This window comes from Haliotis rubra, unplaced genomic scaffold (assembly GCF_003918875.1).
Source record: "Haliotis rubra isolate DU_JTF1 unplaced genomic scaffold, ASM391887v1 Scf710, whole genome shotgun sequence".
In the NCBI taxonomy this organism is placed as follows: Eukaryota; Metazoa; Mollusca; class Gastropoda; order Lepetellida; family Haliotidae; genus Haliotis; species Haliotis rubra.
Genome location: NW_025767425.1, coordinates 142,199 through 164,055, shown reverse-complemented (window position 1 = coordinate 164,055; position 21,857 = coordinate 142,199). Strand labels below are relative to the sequence as shown.

The window sequence follows — 21,857 nt, the reverse complement described above, 5'->3', positions numbered from 1 at the left end:
ACCATACTCACTCACTCACTCTTTGAAGTACAGCTAAACATGTACAGCTGAACACAATTTCTTTAATTTTTCCATGAGGCCTTCCTTTGCATATTTATGCATTTATTCACACTATGTATGCATAGGTCATTAATGGGGCATGAAATGTTCTTTAATTATCTGGTAGACAGTCGACAATTGTTGGTGACTGTACATTTCAACTGAGTTTTCTATTTATTATTTAAATTTGAATGTCATGCTACATAGAAAATATGTAATTCTGAATGTGAATTATTTGATAGGCATATCTTTGAAGTTGACAGATGACATTTTTACTGACACAATTTATGGAGAATATCTTCTGAATGTTACTGTAATAGCAATGTTTCAGTCTAGATCCTGTACCATTAACTTGAAGGACTGAAATAAAGCCCTGCTTTATAACCGCATAAGTATCTATTCCATCACTATTGCTATTCCCCAATGTAGAGTTATCCATAAAATGTGCCTACATTGTTCATAATGATGTAAATAACGCTCAGCCTTTCACTCTTATGTATTGTACATGTAGAAATCAAAGGAAATTTAATAGTATTCTTAACATTTAATGCGCATTAGCCTGGGATAAATGTTTATTAAAAATATTTTAATGATCTTTTCCTTTCACAGTAATTATAACAGAATAATTGTTTACATGAACTTTTGTGGGGAACATTAAAAATATGGACTTAACACGGAATTAGTTTATTGATACATTATTAACTATTATTAATTGAATAAATGTGTTACTTAAGTCTTATTCCTTTTTGTCATACCCTAATGTACAATAAAGCTGGAAATCCCCCTAAGACGAAGCTACTGTAGATAGAGATTATGTACACACAGCATACCCTCCCTAGGTCATTCTGACCTTTCACCTCGTGTCATACTTCAGCCATCGCTATGATTAATGGGCCGTGACTGAATAGAGAGAGCAACAGTTATCAATATTGCCAATAACCATCAGGTGTTCATTATTCAGCCTCAGGGTGGTCAAATAACTGAAAGGGACATCTCACGGTGAGGTGAATCTGTCCTATTGACAGTGTTTGTCCTTCAGGCGTAGCTACTAGTATGGAAGGCTGGTCGTAGGTGCCGTTTGTCAAACTTAGAGAGTTTTTATGTGACACTGAGTGGAAACTAATATCTGGTAACGTTACAAAATAAAGTCATCCATACGTCCAGGAAATTGTGATTTCAAATATTGATTTTTATACCTACACACAGTCAGCCTGGCCTTTATATTTCTATTGCTAAAGTTTATGCCTTTAAAATCAAAACCAGTTAATCATCTTTTATTATACAGTGGGGGGCTGCACATGATTAAAATTGAGAGACATAATGGCATTAAATTAAGAAAATATAAAAAAGTTACCTCTGTATAATTTTCTTTTTAAAGACTTTTAGTGCTTATTGGATATTGAACTGACAAACCAGTGCAGTAGTTCAGCGTTTATTGCATTGGCTCGGTGTGCTTAAACACCTAGAACTTCAATAACTGACAAGCACATGCTTGTCATGTCATGTCAAACCATATCATGTGTATGTCAGATGTGTAAGGTCAGAAAGATACAACTCATATAGGAAGGGCTGTTTTCAATATTGTGATTGTATTGTACATTATAACAGTTCTATCCAACAGAACATATTGCAAAAAAATCTTTGCAGCATTAATATATACTGCTCAAAAGATACAATGTGAAAGTTATACATAACAACTTTCTAATTTGTTTGTCACAACGTTTCTGGGCTAGTTCTTGCCTTCTTCAGGTGGAAAAGTGTGTGTGTGTGTGTGTGTGTGTGTGTGTGTGTGTGTGTGTGTGTGTGTGTGTGTGTGTGTGTGTGTGTGTGTGTGTGTGTGTGTGTGTGTGTGTGTGTGTGTGTGTGTGTGTGTGTTTGTGTGTGTGTGTTCAATCGTGTGTGTGTTCATCTGTTCGTTCGTGTGTGTGTGTGTTCTTGTATAGGAAGTGTTGTGACAAACAAATAAAGAAGTTGTTATCCATAAGATTTGTCTTGTATTAGTACACCAACTTCTAAATTCCTTTGAAGACTTTGCTCAAAAGATATTTTCTTAATGAATATATGATTCTTTCATAATTACTATAGCACATCTTTCATACCATACCATTAGTAATATAAAACAACTGGATGTTCCGTTACTTGTTCTGAGTAGTACAGATAGATATACAGCTAGTTGTGAGGAAGACATGGCTTGTAGTTACAGTAGAGCGTCTGTCCATGTATGTATAGTGTACTGGTAGTCAGGTAGAGACTCACAATGGTGTATTGACATCCAATAGACTTATTGTGGGGGCTGGATTGTCCCTCAAGTGGTAATGAGGCCTTCTTACATCAGATAGGGAAATGACAACCTCTGTGGGAAAGGTTGTAAATAACTGTATGAGTGTCATAGGTAAACACCAGAGAGAGGGAACCTGTTATCTATCTGTTTCTCAGGTGCTACTGAATAATGTGAACAATCTCATTAGTATGACAGGATCGTGAAATATAGGATTTATTTTTAGAAACATCAAGATATCACATGTTTTACATAGATGCATACTGTTTGAATAAATTATTTAAATGCAAATTATATGCAAAAATAGCCTCTTAAATGTAGATATGCATGATAAAATTCTTTCATTTCTCTGTTACTGTCAAAATAAATCTTTCTTTTGAGACATTATTTGTCAGTTTCAAAACATGTTTTCCGTTAATGGAAAAAAAATAAATTGTGTACTATTATTAAGAGTATATTCACCATGTCCGGTTTGAGCACTATGGTGTAATAAAGCCATGGTATAACACCTGTATGTTGTACAATGTTACACAGTGTGACATCTAGGAGTGACAGTTATACACCTGTCTGTGTGTGTATTATACAGGCCGCCATGTAAACCTATACTCCACACAGACACAATGATTGTGTATCACCAGACACAGAGGTATGTTACTCGAACTGGGGACAATGAAAGGAGTTGGGAAAAACATTTCACTTTGTTGCAAGACGATATATATCCAATCACAGTTAGTAAGACAGGTTTTCCTAAAGCACAGTTATAGGTGTTTTTTTTCACAGGTTCGCTGTAGAAAAATCTAAAACAGATATCTTACGGGTATCTTAAGGGACCGTTCATAGTTTATGGCCAGGGGGGGTGATGATGATTTTTATGGAGAAGCATGTACAATGTGAATGACCCCCCTAAAATTCATGTACAAAGTAAGTGACCCCCCCCTGCATGTCATGTACAAAATCAATGATCCGCCCTCCCCCTTCCAATATTTTTTAAGCATAATTTTTAAATATGTACATGTACAAAATTGATGACCCCTACCTCCCCAGAACAAATGGGTGACCCCCCCTTAAAAATCATCATCAACCCCCCACCCCTAGCCATAAATTATGAACGGTCCCTTACGAGCCTCAAGGTCAGTAGTGTTTTGTACAACTAAGTGGATATTCCTGTTGTTTGACTGAATTCTGTTGAAACCTTGACCAAACAGACCTGATTGTTTTCTACCCAAATCTTAATCACTTGTCTGAATTGAGCTATGAATTAGGTTGATTTACCTCATGTTGTCTATCCCTTCTGAATGATGAAAGTTAATAACATTCTGAACACAATTTGAGGAAAATAATGAAAGGAAGCGTTAGTGTCAATTTTTTAAAAACAACATAATTGTGCATATTTCAGATAGATGTTTTGCATCAGTAGTGAAACTATAACTTAATGTTGAGGGATTTATTATGTTCATTACATGTGTAAGAGGATCAATATAGGTAAATAGTTTTACTTGATTGGGATCTCAGGTTATGGAGCCTAGCAACTTGTGGTAAGAGCCGACTGAAGGGATTGGGTGGTCCGATACATGACTTGGTTAACAGTGTGTCATTGTACCTCAACATGTTCAATGGTGGGTAATATTTATCCCAATGTCAGTCATAATATCAACCACCGGTTTACCTGATCTTGATTATTAACTTTTTTTTTTTTTATTTGCTTGAATAGAGTGTTCAACTAAAAAGAAAGAAAACTTTAACGAAAACAAACTTTTAGGAATATATTATACAAAAAAAGACTACCTGCCTAAGCTGTCTATTTCGGACAAGTGACAGGTTAATTTGTCTGAATTGGTGGATAGGGCATTTATAGTTGTGTTAACACCCATAGGATGTTAATATTTATATCAGTCCCAGATCAATTATACAGTTCCTCAAGAACACTATAAAACAAATAGGGTCAGACATGGATAGTTATGAATGTATGCTTCATAACACTTTAAACATCTTAACCAGTGATTATAGGATAATGTGAACATATGCTTTATGACAATAGCAACCAGTGATTAAATCTGACACTTGTAGTATTATCTCCCCTGGTGTATATAATCTCGTATCACAGGTCCCTGACCACAGACACACAACCAAGGTGAGAAGGCTGGAGCCACTCAACCATCACACAACTCTTAACAATGCTTGCTTATAAAACATGGCAGGGGATAGGACTCATTCCTGATTGGACAGAGTGCACGCTGAAGACAATGATGTACAGTGTAGAACAAATTGGAGCTATTTGGGTTTTACTGGCTGTGTAATCGGAGCTGTGACAGCTTAATTTGTCTACATCGGTGGCTAGGGCCTTTCATAGTTGTGTTAACACCCCACAGGACATTGATATTTACACACAGTCTGTCACATGGCCTTTGACGTTAGGAGATCACCCTGTATAAAATAAACAGATGACTTGAAAACCCCTATAGACTCAACCCTGTTTGTTACGAAATGATAAAACGTCAATGCCTGAGAACGAGTCTTGATTATCTGCCCAGTGGTATAAAGCACAAAATAAATGTGAAAATTATATGAACAGATTGCTGAAAATCATCCCTGCAATATGGAAAATTACTGATATCTAATTGTGAGTGAATGTAGTTTTACGCCACTTTTAGCAATATTCCATCAATATCGCGGCGGTGGACACCAGAAATGGGCTTAACACTAATTGTACCCATGTGGGGAATCAAACCCAGGTCTTTGGCCTGACAAAGAGAACACTTAAACCACTAGGCTATCCCACCACCCCTGATATCTATAATCGTACTTGAAAGGAATATCATTCTATATTCCTAATTTATGAATACCTGAGCTGGGAATGGGATGATCTGAAGTGACGGTTTTCCTGTATTGTAAAAAAATGTTTTTCACATATTTGATGCACTGCAAATGTCACGAATCCAGTTATACTTCCCATGGACTGAATATATAAAGAAGAAACATCAATACCTAATCTTAATGTATCTACTGGTAATTATAAAAATTACTTATCCTTTCTTATCTGATATTAGTGTATTACCCTAATAAATATCATATGTCTGATACAGTCATACATATTGGATAAACATAATATCACATGTTGTATAATACACGTGTTGAACAGTCAATGTATTCACATACAATACACATTTCAGTTTGAATAACCTATATCGCCACACCTGATCTGATGTCCCATATTCACAAATGGCCTACATCTTCAGGGATGCAATCTGATAATATAACTATATTAGTCAGTATGTACATATCTGATATTGTACAGAAAGAACAGTATATATCTCCACCTATATGATATCTGTTATATCACATGGCCCATATCGCCGCTCTTATGATACAAACACATCAAACTATGTCAGAACTTATCAGATCCTGTGCTAGAAGCTTCTCAAAATGAACACAGTCATCTCAAGGAAGATCATTTCAACAGAAATTGAAGATTTAAACAACTGTAACTAATGTGTAATAGCTAGGGTTACACAGCTCGTGAAGATCTTAAACATACAATGGGGATTAACAATAGGATAACATCCTCACAATTAATGCCAATTAAGTCAGACTTTAGGTATATACATGTCATTACTATTGGGTTAGAATCATTTGGAATAATAGATTCTTTAAGACAATGGTTGTCCTGAGTCTGTCACCTTGACAATACATTGGTAATTAGTCATTAGGTCAGAAATGGCTAAACAGAATTAATTTATCTCTAAATTCTGTAATTTTGGGATCACCAGAAAGCTGTATATAAAACAGTTAATTGGGACTGTAGTAGAAAACAACCTTGACTGTACCCAATTTAAATATGCAATATTATCACCAGCTGATGATTGCAAAGGGACAGGGTTGAATGGTAGCATTGAGAAACAAAGTGTCTCTCCTGTCTGGGGGTGATATTGTTTTAAAGACATATTTCAAGTGTTTTCAATACCCTTGTATAATATAATGCAAATATCAAAAGGTGTTAAACAAGGTGGCATCACTCAACAAACATCGCGGGACAAATTCGTGGAATATTTCCTTCAGTCTTGGTCTGTTACAAATGGAAAATATTCCAAAAACTGGTTGTTTGCTTGTTTGATTTTCCTACTTTGCCAATCTTCTTCAGTTCATTGAGTACGAGGAAACCAAGCCATATTGCATGGACGCTCTGGTCCTACCAGAGAGGCCCAACGTCATGCGGGATCATTTACAGGGCAGATTGTCTTTATTTATACTATTTCTTATTTCCAACCAAATTTTGTTTTGTCATGGAGTGTTGTCGATGGGCAGGATGTGGATTTTGGTCCGATTCGGATAAACTGTGATCTGTCTTAGTCACTTTTTGATATTTTCACGAAAATGTACAGGGAAAATTGTTTTCTTATACTTTTTTAATCTATCCTAAACAAATTTTGTTTTGCCATTGACTATTGTTACGTGATGTGTAATATTTGCTGTGGAATTTAGACAAGCTTGGACTCTTACTGGGGCTGATACTTTTGTGATAACTTACTGGGCAAATATGTCTATATTTATACTTTTTATGTCAAACCAAATTTTGGTTTATTTTTCACTACCCATGTGTAGTGTTGTGTATTTGTAGTGTATTTGTTGTGTATAGTTTGGACAAGCTGGGATAGTATTGGGCCACTTTTTGATTTGGGACTTTCAGTCCATGGTGGATGTTTTTAATTTTTTAATTATTTCTAAGTGAATTGTGCTAATGTTTTTTGCTTATTTTTCAGAAAAATTACTGACATCGACTGGGAGAGAATTACGAAGAGCTTTATTTTCACTGAAGCAAATCTTTCAGGTAAGTTGTCTGTTGCTATGCAACAAGTGATTAGCAGCTTTACGATGGGTTATTTGTTCATAAGATGTACTGTAGTCTGAAGAAATGGTAGATGGACAAGTGAAATAGGCCAGGGTTAATGGAATAAATGGCAGGCTGGCTGGATATATCTCGTAACATTTAATAGATATATCACTTAGACGTATAACTGGATGGATTCATTCTTCAACTGGATGGTGATACAATATATAACAGAAATAAATGGATGGATACCATATAAAACTTGAATGGATAGATTCATTAAACAACCGGAAGGATGAGACAATATATAACATAAATAAATGGATGGATACCATATAAAACTTGAATGGAAAGATTCATTAAACAACCGGAAGGATGAGACAATATATAACATAAATAAATGGATGGATACCATATAAAACTTGAATGGAAAAATTCATTAAACAACGGAAGGATGATACAATATATAACATAAATAAATGGATGGATACCATATAAAACTTGAATGGAAAGATTCTTTAAACAACCAGAAGGATGAGACAATATATAACATAAATAAATGGATGGATACCATATAAAACTTGAATGGAAAGATTCATTAAACAACCAGAAGGATGAGACAATATATAACATAAATAAATGGATGGATACCATATAAAACGTGAATGGAAAGATTCATTAAACAACCAGAAGGATGATACAATATATAACATAAATAAATGGATGGATACCATTTAAACTTGAATGGAAAGATTCATTAAACAACCAGAAGGATGATACAATATATAACAGAAATAAATGGATTGATATCCTATGTCTTCATCAATGGATGGATTCATTATACAACTAGATGGATGATACAATATATAACAGAAATAAATGGATTGATATCCTATGTCTTCATCAATGGATGGATTCATTATACAACTAGATGGATGATACAATATATAACTGAAGTAAATGGATTGATATCCTATGTCTTCATCAATGGATTGATTCATTATACAACTAGATGGATGAGACAATACATAACAGAAATAAATGGATTGATACCCTATGTCTTCATCAATGGATGGATTCATTATACGACTAGATGGATGATACAATATATAACAGAAATAAATGGATTGATACCCTATGTCTTCATCAATGGATGGATTCATTATACAACTAGAAGGATGAGACAATATATAACAGAAATAAATGGATTGATACCCTATGTCTTCATCAATGGATTGATTCATTATACAACTAGATGGATGATACAATATATAACAGAAATAAATGGATTGATACCCTATGTCTTCATCAATGGATTGATTCATTATATGACTAGATGGATGATACAATATATAACAGAAATAAATGGATTGATACCCTATGTCTTCATCAATGGATGGATTCATTATACAACTAGATGGATGAGACAATATACAATTTAAATGGATGGATGGATACAATATATCATAAAAAAGACAAACAAAGATTTTATGGATAAGTGATACTACCTCAATGAAATGAAAGATGGTAGCAGTATAAATTGTTAAATAATAGCATATGTATATTTTAGTTGAAACACATATAACAAACTACAGTTATTACAAACTATAATTTCTGGTCACTACATTATAAACGTAGTTTACTGTACTTTGTACTTTACACTATTTGTCCATGGTAAGGATATAGGGGAAGCGGTGTATCTGTCTGTGAAGCAGCCGATGCCATGGTGTATTACACAACACCTGAATGAGGCTATTCATGTCTGTCTGAGTGGTATGGGAAATGTACACTTGAGACTGCAGCGTTGCCATTCATACTCTGGAGTAGGTCACAGGATCAGGTTAAGTATGTTACATTGGAATGTGAGATGATGATCTTATCATGTGTGCTTGTTTATTGATGAAACTATGTTCAATTAAATTTGATGAAGTTAAAATAAATGGATCACTGCAGAAACAAGCATGTTGGTGGGTATCCTTGTCTTGAAATCATGTGACCACTTTGGTAATTGAACTATTAACTCCTATGATGTCTCAGGGAATAGATGCACATGAAGATCCAGGTTAGAATTGGTCTTCAGCAACCCATATTTGTGTTCCCGTGAAGATCTGGGTTAGAATTGGTCTTCAGCAACCCATGCTTGTCGTAACTGGCGACTAACAGGATCGGGTGGTCAGGCTCGCTGACTTGGTTAAGACATGTCATCGTATCCCAATTGCGTAGATCGATGCTCATGATTTTAATCACTGGATTGTCTGGTAGAGACTCGAGTATTTACAGACCACCACCATATAGCTGGAATATTGCTGAGTAAGGCAGCTATCACTGGATTGTCTGGTAGAGACTCTAGTATTTACAGACCACCACCATATAGCTGGAATATTGCTGAGTAAGGCAGCTATCCCTGGATTGTCTGGTAGAGACTCTAGTATTTACAGACCACCACCATATAGCAATATTGCTATCAGGATTGTCTACTGGATTGTCTGGTAGAGACTCTAGTATTTACAGACCACCACCATATAGCTGGAATATTGCTGAGTAAGGCAGCTATCACTGGATTGTCTGGTAGAGACTCTAGTATTTACAGACCACCACCATATAGCTGGAATATTGCTGAGTAAGGCAGCTATCACTGGATTGTCTGGTAGAGACTCTAGTATTTACAGACCACCACCATATAGCTGGAATATTGCTGTGTAAGGCAGCTATCACTGGATTGTCTGGTAGAGACTCTAGTATTTACAGACCACCACCATATAGCTGGAATATTGCTGAGTAAGACAGCTATCACTGGATTGTCTGGTAGAGACTCGAGTATTTACAGACCACCACCATATAGCTGGAATATTGCTGAGTAAGACAGCTATCACTGGATTGTCTGGTAGAGACTCGAGTATTTACAGACCACCACCATATAGCTGGAATATTGCTGAGTAAGGCATTAAACAACAAGCAAACAAACAGGGATTACTAAGATTGAAATTTATTGCCAATTTTGAGGCTAAATGAGTACCGGTAATGCATGTATCATGAGAAAATGTCCAATTGTACCGAAGACAACAATTCAATTGGTATGTCTGTCTGAAATGAACTCTGATGTAGATGTATTTGACTTTTGAGGTATTTACAGTTTGAGGTGATGTGTTACAGGATGATAAGGATCTCGTCCATGAGTTTGTCAACAATGATGGACTCGACTGCCTTATCAAAGTGGGCTCGGAGGCGGACCAGAACTATCAGAATTATATACTTAGGGGTGAGTCAGACTAGCTATAAATTTGTGATTAACAGATTTTAAGCAAACCGATTAGTTTGGATTGGTCAAAATGTAAATATCTGTAACTTTATTAAACTATATTTTACTTTATGTGATGATTGTTTTTGTTCGGTCAGTTTCGTAAGTAATGAGCTTGATGCCAATTCAGTTAAAAGTGTATGATGTTGAATAATTTATTTCAAAGACATTTTTATTTCTGTGACTTGCCTTGTTTTCTGTCTAAGGTGTTTGCAATAGATGCAGACAACATAATATCTACTTGAACAAATATTAAGTAAACAGTAACTGTAGATTGCTTACATTTTATGGTTTCATATCATGGTAGTCTCACGTATAGTAGATCAAATTATATATGTAGATGTTGTTGTCTACGTAGCAGTGCATGCAGTGTTGTTACTGTTGCAGCCCTGGGACAGGTGATGCTGTACGTCGATGGTATGGAAGGGGTGATCAGACATAATGCCACAGTGCAGTGGCTGTACGGCCTACTCGCATCAAAGGTAACGGCATGACACATCGCAGCACACACATCTTTCTGATGAGGAGTGAAATTCAATATAAAGTTCAAATAAAAAACTAGAAAGATATGTTAATCTGTCAAAAAAACGAAAACAGTCTCCCTTATCAGAAAGAATTATGACAGAATAACATGGTTTAAATATTTTTGTTTCAAACTTATATTCAGTTTTGTCAGATCTTTTTTGTATTTTTTGTATCATGATGTTACACCTACAGATATATATTGTAGTTCCCACACAACTGTATTACCAAATCGGAATACAGATACAACTTCACATAGCATCCTATCTACGAGTTACGTGTAGTATTTCCTATACTTCCTGTATGTCTAAAACATCAGAGATCTCAAATTCGTTTTTCTGAATAATTTTCCCACCATCATTTCCGAGTTCTATTCTGAAATATGTCATTGACCTAACCACAAAATATAGGATGAGCGAGGGACAATATGTGGCCTCATCCCGTTTATTGAACAGTGGACTCATTGACAGTCTCGCTTCCTTTCAGGGCCGCCTGGTGGTGAAGACAGCACTTAAACTGATCCTGGTTTTCGTGGAGTACACTGAGAGTAATACACAACAGCTCATCAAGGCTATCAACAGTGTTGACTCTCGCAGAGGTATGTCAGGAAAGTAGCATCAGTATGAGATAATTATATTGAACGAAATAGATTAGTGATCATAAATATTTTGGTGATGTTGTTTTATGAAGTAAAGACAGTGCACAGAGTTTGATAACACTATTTAAAAAAATATTTATGATCCATAATTTTTGTGTGAAGTATATGTTGTCAGGAAAGTGGCATTTTCGCTCAGAGATTAGTTGCTACATAAATAGTATCATTGCTGAGAGATGTAATTTTGGCAAATAATATTGGTATTAACTGATGTGTTGGTAGCTTTCAGAGATATGTTGCTAGCAAGGTTAAATTGGATCCCATGTTGTTAGGAGTATAGTTTCAGCCCTCAGAGATGTTTTGTTTCGAAATTTTTATTGCATCTGAGAGTTATTTTGGGGAAAAGTTGCCATGTTCTTTCATTGTCTCTTTACACTTTGATAGTCGGCAGATTTGTGTTAAACAATCATGGGGAAGAATCAGAACTGTCATTTAAGATATGTCAACATTTGGAATGGTTAACATTTAATATGATCTACATGCATGTTCAACGTGAATACCTGAATAAGTTTCATGAAATTAGGAGAGAAACTATTGTACATGAAACCTGTAAAAACCAGAATCAGCGACCTTTTTATATTTGTCTATTAACCCCTCTTGGATATTATGAATAATAAGAAATATATTCCTGAACATTCATTCAGAGTTCGCCAAGGAAAACTTGATTGTCTCTTTTTGAACTGAAACAATAAACCTGTTTACAAAATCAACTTAAAGGGTTGTTTGAGTTCTTTGATTCTAGGAGCACAGAGACTTAGTTTGCTCTGCAGAGTTGTGTCCCTTGAGCATGATAGAAAACTATGACAAGTTTGGTTCACCATGATTATGTCTCTAGGTTTGTTAGCACTGTACCTATGCTTGTGGGTTTCACCCAACTGGTAAACATCTGGGACCTGCGTCACTTCCATAATATTACAGGAATAGAATACTGTTCAAAGTGGCATTAGATCCAACTTAGTCACTGACTTGCTCCTTGATGCCTGTTCTAGGATCCCGACCTTGGTCCAACCTAATGAACATTTTGGATGAAAAGGACGGCACTGACACAGAGCTCCTGATCTACACCATGACTCTAATCAACAAGGTCAGTGCCAGGAGTTTGCATTACATCTTCTCAGTTGGGGCGGTGGGGTAGTCTAGTGGTTAAAGCGCTGGCTCGTCACGCCGAAGACCCGGGTTCAAATCCCCACATGGGTACAATGAGTGAAGCCCATTTCTGGTGTCCCCTGTCGTGATATTGCTGGAATATTGCTAAAAGCGGCGTAAAGCCAAACTCAGTCAGTCAGTCAGTCTTCTCAGTTTGATTTAGGTTCCCCTGGTTTGCTGTGCAGTAGTACAAATACATCTTGCACGGCTAGTGAAGGACATGACATGATGTTTTGATAATGTGACAGTCTTAAATGTCAAACAAATAAAATAAGCAGGGGAATATGGCTCAATGGGATAGGTGTTTGCTTGTGACAAAGAAGTTTGATTCCTGTTCCTACAGTTGTCTGAATGTTCTCTGGGGTGCATCCAAGATAAGGCTTGAATTATCACACAGAGGCTCTGGGTTTGATGTTTCAATTGGATACTATATGTGAAGCTCATTCCAGAGTATGCAGTTAGGATACTGCTTCAGCTTGGTGTAAAAAACAGACTCACTCATTGCACTCAGCTGTACTATTGCAGCTGTGTTTCTTAAGGCTTTATAAAGTCTGTGTCATCTACCACCCTGGTTATGTCACACCTAGAGCCTCACAAGTCTTCAGGGCGGTGGGGTAGCCTAGTTGTTAATGCATTCAGATTCGATTCCCCACATGGGTACAATGTATGAAGCCCATTTCTGGTGTCCCCCGCCGTGATATTGCTGGAATATTGCTAAAAGCGACTTAAACCCAACTCACTCACTTACTCATGAGTCTGTATGATTTGTGCAGGTCATCAATGCACTGCCTGACCAGGACTCCTTCTACGACGTGACGGACGCGCTGGAGGAACAGGGGATGGACCGAATTACGCAGAGGCACATGAACCGCAAGGGTGCCGACCTCGATCTCATCACACAGTTCCAGACATATGAGGTCAGTTTGACACAAAATGTTTGCTTACATTTATTTTTAATGACTTGACATTTTGTCTTTTCAAATGTAATAGAACAGTCTTCCTAATCATTTTCTTTTTTCAAAGTGGCTCATTGTTTTGGAGCACAGAACAGAGTATGAGCTGATTGAAGTGTGTGTGGTATAATTATGTGAACGTTAAAATCTCTTGTTCCTTACAGGCTGCCCTAAAGAGTGAAGATGGAGAGGACAAAGCTGATATTCCTCAGCTTGAAAACCTCAGGTTAGTTGTGTGGGAAATAGTATACACTCATTTTTATAAACTGACCTTTTATATCAGCATATGCAGTCAAATGCTGAACCAGTAAGCAATGTAAACTGTTTTGATAGTTCAATATTTCAAGCAAGTAACAAATAAGATACATGATAATGATAAGGGACATGATATATAGCGGCTGTTTCAACAAAGGTGTTGTTTTATTCCAGACGTCAGCCTCGTACCACTAGTAAAGATGATGGTCGTAAGAGTCGGCGCAGTGTTGGCATGGCCAAGATGACAAAGTCAGTCAGCATGTCGGTACTGCCTCAGAAACCCCAGGAGACGGAGAAACTGACTCCAGCAGAAATGTACAGGAAGAAAAAGCAGCTTGAGTAAGCCATGTTAAATGCTAAGTGTTTAATGTTGAAGTATGTACATTTATCAGATCTTGCGAGAGCAAAATGATTCAAGATTCTGGCACACAGTTTGTGATTGTTTTCTGTGCCACTATGTAACTTGTTTGTGATTGTGATTGTTGTCTGTGATAGTAAGGTAAGGTAGGTCAGAGATTAGTCTTGATCAGTGTTGTGATGTGTGTACCAACATTGACACAAGACATGTGTGTGCCATTACGGTATTATCAGCTGATTATCCTGATATAACAGCTGTATAACATATAACTTTCCACACTCTTTAGTAGAGATTCAAGAGATGGAATGGTCAATCTCCTCATCCTGCTCTTACTTCAGAACTTGTAGTTTCATGTTGTGTATAGAGGCAGTAATAATAATGAGTGTAGCACTCACTCATTGCGAAATGCTCTCTTCACGGTTTTCTTTCAAATCGGAGTCCCATTCTTTCTTCCATTTGGGAAGAGTAAGAGTTGTCTCCCCTTATGTGAAGATTTCATTCATAAAATTCAGTTATGAAAACAACTTGTTGGTATAAGCACTAACTGTTTATTAATTCTTGTTTGTTTACAGCCAGTTCCGTCCTCCAACTGAAGACAATGATCCCTTCCCCATGCTCAGTCGCAAGTCCTTCCCTCAAGACCAGCATAATGGAAACCAGTGTATGTATAACTTGCTGTTTACTAGTGTCCTCCATGAGATTAGGACAGTATTCACCATATTCACCTTGAGATCCAGGACAGTGTTGTGCATATACACCTTCAGATACAGGATAGTATTGTTCATATACACCTTCAGATACAGGACAGTATTGTTCATATACACCTTGAGAAACAGGACAGTATTGTTCATATACACCTTCAGATACAGGACAGTATTGTTCATATACACCTTCAGATACAGGACAGTATTGTTCATATACACCTTCAGATACAGGACAGTATTGTTCATATACACCTTCAGATACAGGACAGTGTTGTTCATATACACCTTCAGATACAGGACAGTATTGTTCATATACACCTTCAGATACAGGACAGTGTTGTTCATATACACCTTCAGATACAGGACAGTATTGTTCATATACACCTTCAGATACAGGACAGTATTGTTCATATACACCTTCAGATACAGGACAGTATTGTTCATATACACCTTCAGATACAGGACAGTATTGTTCATATACACCTTCAGATACAGGACAGTATTGTTCATATACAACAAGAGATACAGGACAGTATTGTTAATATACACCTTCAGATACAGGACAGTATTGTTCATATACACCTTCAGATACAGGACAGTATTGTTCATATACACCTTCAGATACAGGACAGTATTGTTAATATACACCTTCAGATACAGGACAGTATTGTTCATATACACCTTCAGATACAGGACAGTATTGTTCATATACACCTTCAAATACAGGACAGTATTGTTCATATACACCTTCAAATACAGGACAGTATTGTTCATATACACCTTCAGATACAGGACAGTATTGTTCATATACACCTTCAGATACAGGACAGTATTGTTCATATACAGCAAGAGGTAAGGGCTGGTTGTTCCTGCCTCATGCCTTGAATTTAGAGAACTTATGAAAATCTGAAAAACCCACCTATTTGATAGACATACTGAGAAAAAAACTATCTTCAGCTGTACATGTAGTTTTATTTGTCTATTTAGCATTTTTTGATAGTGAACAATTGGAGACACATTTTCTGTTTTATCTAAATTGTTAATGAAATTGCTCTGCCATTATTAGATTGAGTCATTCTAACTCAGTATAGTATTACCCTCACAACATTCCTTATCCAAAGACATTAAATGACAACTTTTTATGACAACCACAAATCAACAGTAATTATTCTTTGGACTGAGTATATAATACACACTTGACACATGTCAAATGCATGGACTACTGCATGTATCAGTTTTTAATAAAGTTCAGGAAATAACAAAATGTGTGCTAACCATACAGTCAACTCCAGATATAGCAAGAGCAATATACCTGAGATCACTGAACAGTGATATGATAAACAATTCTAAGTGTACCATTTACATGACAAATGAATCATGTGGTTGTATTTTGTTATGTCTGAAGTTGACTGTATCTATATTCATGGTTGTCATTTTGATTGGAGAAATGGTAATTTGGCAGTAAACACTTAGACCCAAGTTCCTAATTACATTATTGATAAGACTCTCCAAAATAGTGCTTGTCAGACTCTCCAACAGTTGGTCTCTGGTTTATTTGACATCAACAATTTTACCCCTGTATTTAAATATTTTACCTTATCCTGACTCATGATCTTTTGCTTATCTCCCTTTCCTCTTCGAATGGTAGTGGAACACTTGAATCTCTTGAAGTTCCCGAAGCGGATGTATAAATACACTCACCCACGAGTTACCTCCCTTATCCCTTTCCCGCGCACTTAGGTGTGACATTGCTGATTGTACACTCAGTTTGACATCAATAACCAAGACTTGAGAAAACACCAGTCAATGTTTATGTGGTACTGGGCCCTAGAATAATAACACTCTACAGCATTAATAATTTTTAGAACATCCTATATAAGCTTAAGAGTCAAACTAATTTGTCATTTTAAGCCCATTTTATATTTTTCATAATTTGAAATACCGGTAATTTGAGAAATATAACACTGTCTTTGTCTTCTGTAATTCCAGCTACAAATATTGAAGGTACATTTATCAGTTTTACCTTTTAGTTGACCCGAACCCTACCATAATTAGTAATTACCATAATTAGACCTTTTGTATCTGTCCAACATGCCCCAAAACCCTAATTAAGGAACCAAATACCCCAGTGTTACCATGATATGAGGTTTGTGATGGTACTGATCATTTCTGCATGTATTAATATGTTTGGTGATGTACTAGACTGTTGCTTATCCTGAGTCAAAAAGAAATACTCACGAATTTCTGATTGGCAAAATATTTGAATAATTTATTGTATGTATTTCTAAATTTCTAAAAGTTTTTGAAACTTTTAAAACTGTTTTAATAATGTTTAGTGAGTCATGGTACCAAGTTTGTTTAAATGATTATAGATTTTGTACTATAATAGTCAACACGTAAGAAGTTTGTCCATCCAAGTCACTCAGGATAAGAGAGTGTGTCAAGATTTGTTATGTGTGACATTGTTTTTGTGCATGTGGTGCCACTAACTGCATGTATACATACCCACAGCCTCAGAAAGTCGACAGGAACGCAGAGAGAGACGGCGGGAACGTCAACTGACATTACGAAAGGAACAGGAATTGAAAATCGTTGATCTCCCCGAGGCTGATCGCATATCAGTTGCCAGTATATCATCCACCAGCACCACCAGTAGCTCTAGCTCCTTCCCCCCAGAATCTGCCCACGATCATTTGCCAGATCCGGATCCAGCCTCGTTTAGTTCTTTCAGTGATATTGACTCATTAGGTAAGGTGTCTCACTGAAAAGCCAACTGGACAGAAATAATGAGAAGTTCACACTTATTCATTGTTTGTGCATTCTGCACTTGGATGAAGGAGCAAAAAATATCCCCAAAATGTTTTATTCTGATTTCATTTTGATGTATTCTGCACCTGCACAAGGACAAGCTACAGTAAAATGTCTGAGGCAGTGGGGTAGCCTAGTGGTTAAAGCGTCACGCTAGTCATGTCGTAGGCCCGGTTTGATTCCCCACATGGGTACAATTTGTGAAGCCCATTTTTGGTGCCCCCCGCCGTGATATTGCTGGAATATTGCTAAAAACGGCATAAAGCCATATTCAGTCAGTCAGTAAAATGTCCAATAATGATCCAAATTAACCCATAAGATGTCAAGTATTCAAAAGGATAATCTTTGATGACTGCGTTAACATTTATAGATAGATTAATAGCTTCAAATCTAAAAATCTAATATTATGCAGCACATGTTAATGTATTACATGTGTGTTCATGACTTCGAGAAGTCTTGTTCCTGATCATGATCTTATCCATCTGTATGCCATGTAATTCACTGTAATGTGAATGGTCATAACACTTCAATGCATGGGTTGACTCATTCAGTGTTTTCATGCATGAAGTTTGAATCTTGTGCATGTATGGTCAGGACAAGAAACAATATTTGTGTTCACATTCTTGTTCTTGATGTCCTAGAATCTGATGATTTGGTTCTTCAGTGAGATGTGGGGTAGCCTAGTGGTTATGTTTGCTCATCATACAGATGGTCCAGGTTTGATTCCCAACATGGACAGGACTGTACAGAGACACTTTGTTTTAACATGCATCTCAAAAGAAAATTAGGTAGAGTTTGAGAAATCCTTTCTTTGATGACCCAGGGAAGACATCACTGAATCTGGGGCGCGGTAGCCTCGTGGGTAAAGCATTCACCTGTCATGCCGAAGGTTCGATTCACCACATGGGTACAATGTGTGAAACCCATTTCTGGTGTCCCTTGCCGGGACATTGCTGGAATATTGCTAAAAGCAGCGTAAAAACCAACTCACTCACTCACTGAATCAGATGCCAGTTACTGTAAAGAAATATGTAAACTGAACACAATATATGTTGTTTCTTGTCCTTTATCCTGATAATTTTGATGAGATGTCCACAATTATAAATCCATAGTGATTTCTTTTGCAGATGACCAAAGAAGCTCCAAAGGCTCGAGATTGAACGAGTCTGGCTATCAGAGCTTCAACAGTCAGGGAGACAACTACGAACCAAATAACTTGGATGCTAAGAACAATGCATTGAATCAAGGACAGATGCGTAATGCTCCTGAAGGTGAGTCTGAGGGACTGTCAAGCAACAAGAGATGGCAGGTGTACAAACAGCAGCATGGTCTCGATGACGATGACTTGCAAGGTCCGTTTATTCAGGGAGGGAGTGTGTCTCAGAGGAAGGAGACTTTCCATGAAGGATCCAGTGCCAATGTGCCTCCAAAAAAGCATGTTTTGGACAGATTTCCTGATGGCAGTGTACAGAGTGCTGTTAGTAGGTTTGGTCCTCAAGATGAGTCCAAACTGCCCATTGAGATGGGCAGACCTCAAGGTGATTCTAGTGGTTTGATTGGGCGTGCTAAGGATGGCTTGCATTCTAAGCCTGCTGCACCCAAACCTGTGCCAGAGCCAGAAGTGAAGAAGACGGAGAGTGACATGCAGTGGGAGAGGATTCAGAGGAGACTGAAGCGACCTCTGAAAATTAAAGACATGGACTTCACAGATCTCAGGGATGAGGATGACGATGATGTGTTCGCACCTACTAAGATGGCATTTGACATGAATGGTGATATGCCTCCCCCTCCTCCAATGGGTTTCCCTCCCCCACCACCACCCCTCGGTGGTATACCACCCCCACCCCACCACCAATGATGGGAGGCATGCCCCCACCCCCACCTCCAGGAATGCCTCCTCCCCACCCCCTCCCAATATGGCAGGTCCTCCTGCAGAGGACTCTAACTTGCCGCCTCCTTTGGGAGCCAACTTGCCAAAGAACAAGAAGACTATCCGTCTCCATTGGAGAACTCTGCAGACCCAGCCCCCGACTCCTAAATCGAAGGATGAGACAGTGTGGAAGCAGCTAGTCCCAGTCAAGCTGGATCCTGAGAAGCTGGAGCACCTGTTTGAAACCAGGACCAGTGAGGTTAAGACTAAGGTGAGTGGCCACGGGTTACACGAGTGAATCTAACTCATACAAACATGTCAGGCCTTGTTAACAAATCCATGCCTTGCAGAAAAAGACTTTGTTCTTAGGTTATTTGGAATTGGTAAACAGTGATTGAATATGTCTTGAACATATATTCCATATTTCATAATGCAGATTTAGCAGTCATTGTGACTGAAATTGATATTCAGATTTCATAGCGATATTATTATTTTTATTCAACAGGTTGTGATTAGTTTTAGATAACACTTCCTTGACTGGAAAGTTGTTTGATGAAAATTACTGATGAGCATATAGAATGTACAAATTGTAATTGTGGAAATCTCTTTAGCATATTTTTGCATTATCTGACATATTTTAGGTAAGTTGTAACAGGCTTGACATGTTTGTATTTTGAGTGAATACAAAAGCACACAGAATTCACCACATCTAATATATATATATGGAGAGAAGTATACAGGATATCATGCAGAGGGAAAGTCATTAAAATTGAAGGAAACAATTTGCTGTTAGCCCTCGATGGGTGACATCTTTTTGTCTTTCTACAGTGAAAAGTTTAAGTTATCTATATTAACTGTTATGGAGTGTTACTAGGCTACTAGGTTGCTTTCTTGATGTATATGTTCTAGTTATATGCAAATGAATATCTTCTGATTATGGGCAGTGGGGTAGCCTAGTGGTTAAAGCGTTGGCTCGTCACACCGAAGACCAGGGTTCGAATCCCCACATGGGTACAATGTGTGAAGCCCTTTTCTGGTGTCCCCCGCGTGATGTTGCTGGAATATTGCTAAAAGCGGCGTAAACCAAACTCAGTCAGTCAGTCTTCTGATTATTTTAACAATTTGAAACAGTCGGCAAACAGATAGTCTGAGCAAGTCAGTTTAATGATCTCGGGTACAAATAGTGTTTTATTCTTCAATGAATGGCAGTTCCTCTTCCAAGTGCAGCGTACAGTACTTCATGGTTGGTAGAACAGGGAATAAGAAGTGGGTTACCGTAGTTACCAGAATCAAGTTCTCACAAGTGTCTTATATACCCATAGTTGTAGATGATAGCTGGTGTATAACACATATATACCTTCACATTGACATCAGTGTCTGAGGCTTATGTTATTTTACACAGTTTCATGTCCGGATCATGGTAAAGGACTGTTCATTGTTACAATGTTCTGGTTCCATATGTTGGTATGATCTTCAAGAATTATTTTGCTATTCAGTTTGAAAACTGTTATTACTGAGTAACTGTTGGAAACAGATTTTAAAACAAATATGGACTTGAGTTTATTGATTATGATGATTTTGACAAAAAATTAGATGAGTTATTCTTGAAGGTTACCATGGTAACAGTTTGTTTTACCAATTGGGAAGTTTTGTTGATTTATAACAGAAAGGAAATGATTCAACACAATGTTTTCTATACACTTGACGTTTACATATTTCCACTGATTTTATAACACTTTTCATGATCAAGCTTGTCCATCTTGATACAGTTTTATCAAAGGTATAAATATGATACATAGAATTCAAAATGCTGTAATAAACATGTTTGGGTAAAGTACCGGTAAATAAAAATTTATGTCTTCTAACAATTTATATAAAGTTGTAATGTGCTAAGCTTGATCAAAAGCTCTGAAAATATAACTCTGTTTCTTTTTCAGCACCAACTTTGCCATTTACAAACAGATCACACGTGCACTGTGATAACCTTGTTTGAACTCAATTATGCATATAATATATCTTCTATTTTCATGCACTCTTGCCGACATTGCTGGTGCCTAATATGCATGTTGTCACGTGGTTGTGTTAACAGGAAGTGGTAAGAACTAGCGTAGTAATGGCTATATTCGCCAATTGAATATTGTCATGT

General features: G+C 37.1%; 1 protein-coding gene across 1 annotated transcript in view; it reads left to right on the top strand.

Moving 5' to 3' along the window:
* Positions 1 to 21,857, top strand: part of LOC124259151 (FH1/FH2 domain-containing protein 3-like) — a 144,017-nt gene that overhangs the window by 102,692 nt on the left and 19,468 nt on the right. Inside the window, 14 exon segments of the mRNA XM_046693247.1 lie at positions 7,075 to 7,142; positions 10,296 to 10,401; positions 10,828 to 10,922; positions 11,449 to 11,560; positions 12,607 to 12,701; positions 13,537 to 13,680; positions 13,881 to 13,942; positions 14,146 to 14,310; positions 14,902 to 14,990; positions 17,545 to 17,781; positions 18,969 to 19,682; positions 19,685 to 19,738; positions 19,741 to 19,982; positions 21,801 to 21,806. Coding sequence (XP_046549203.1) covers positions 7,075 to 7,142; positions 10,296 to 10,401; positions 10,828 to 10,922; positions 11,449 to 11,560; positions 12,607 to 12,701; positions 13,537 to 13,680; positions 13,881 to 13,942; positions 14,146 to 14,310; positions 14,902 to 14,990; positions 17,545 to 17,781; positions 18,969 to 19,682; positions 19,685 to 19,738; positions 19,741 to 19,982; positions 21,801 to 21,806 — 2,189 coding nt within the window.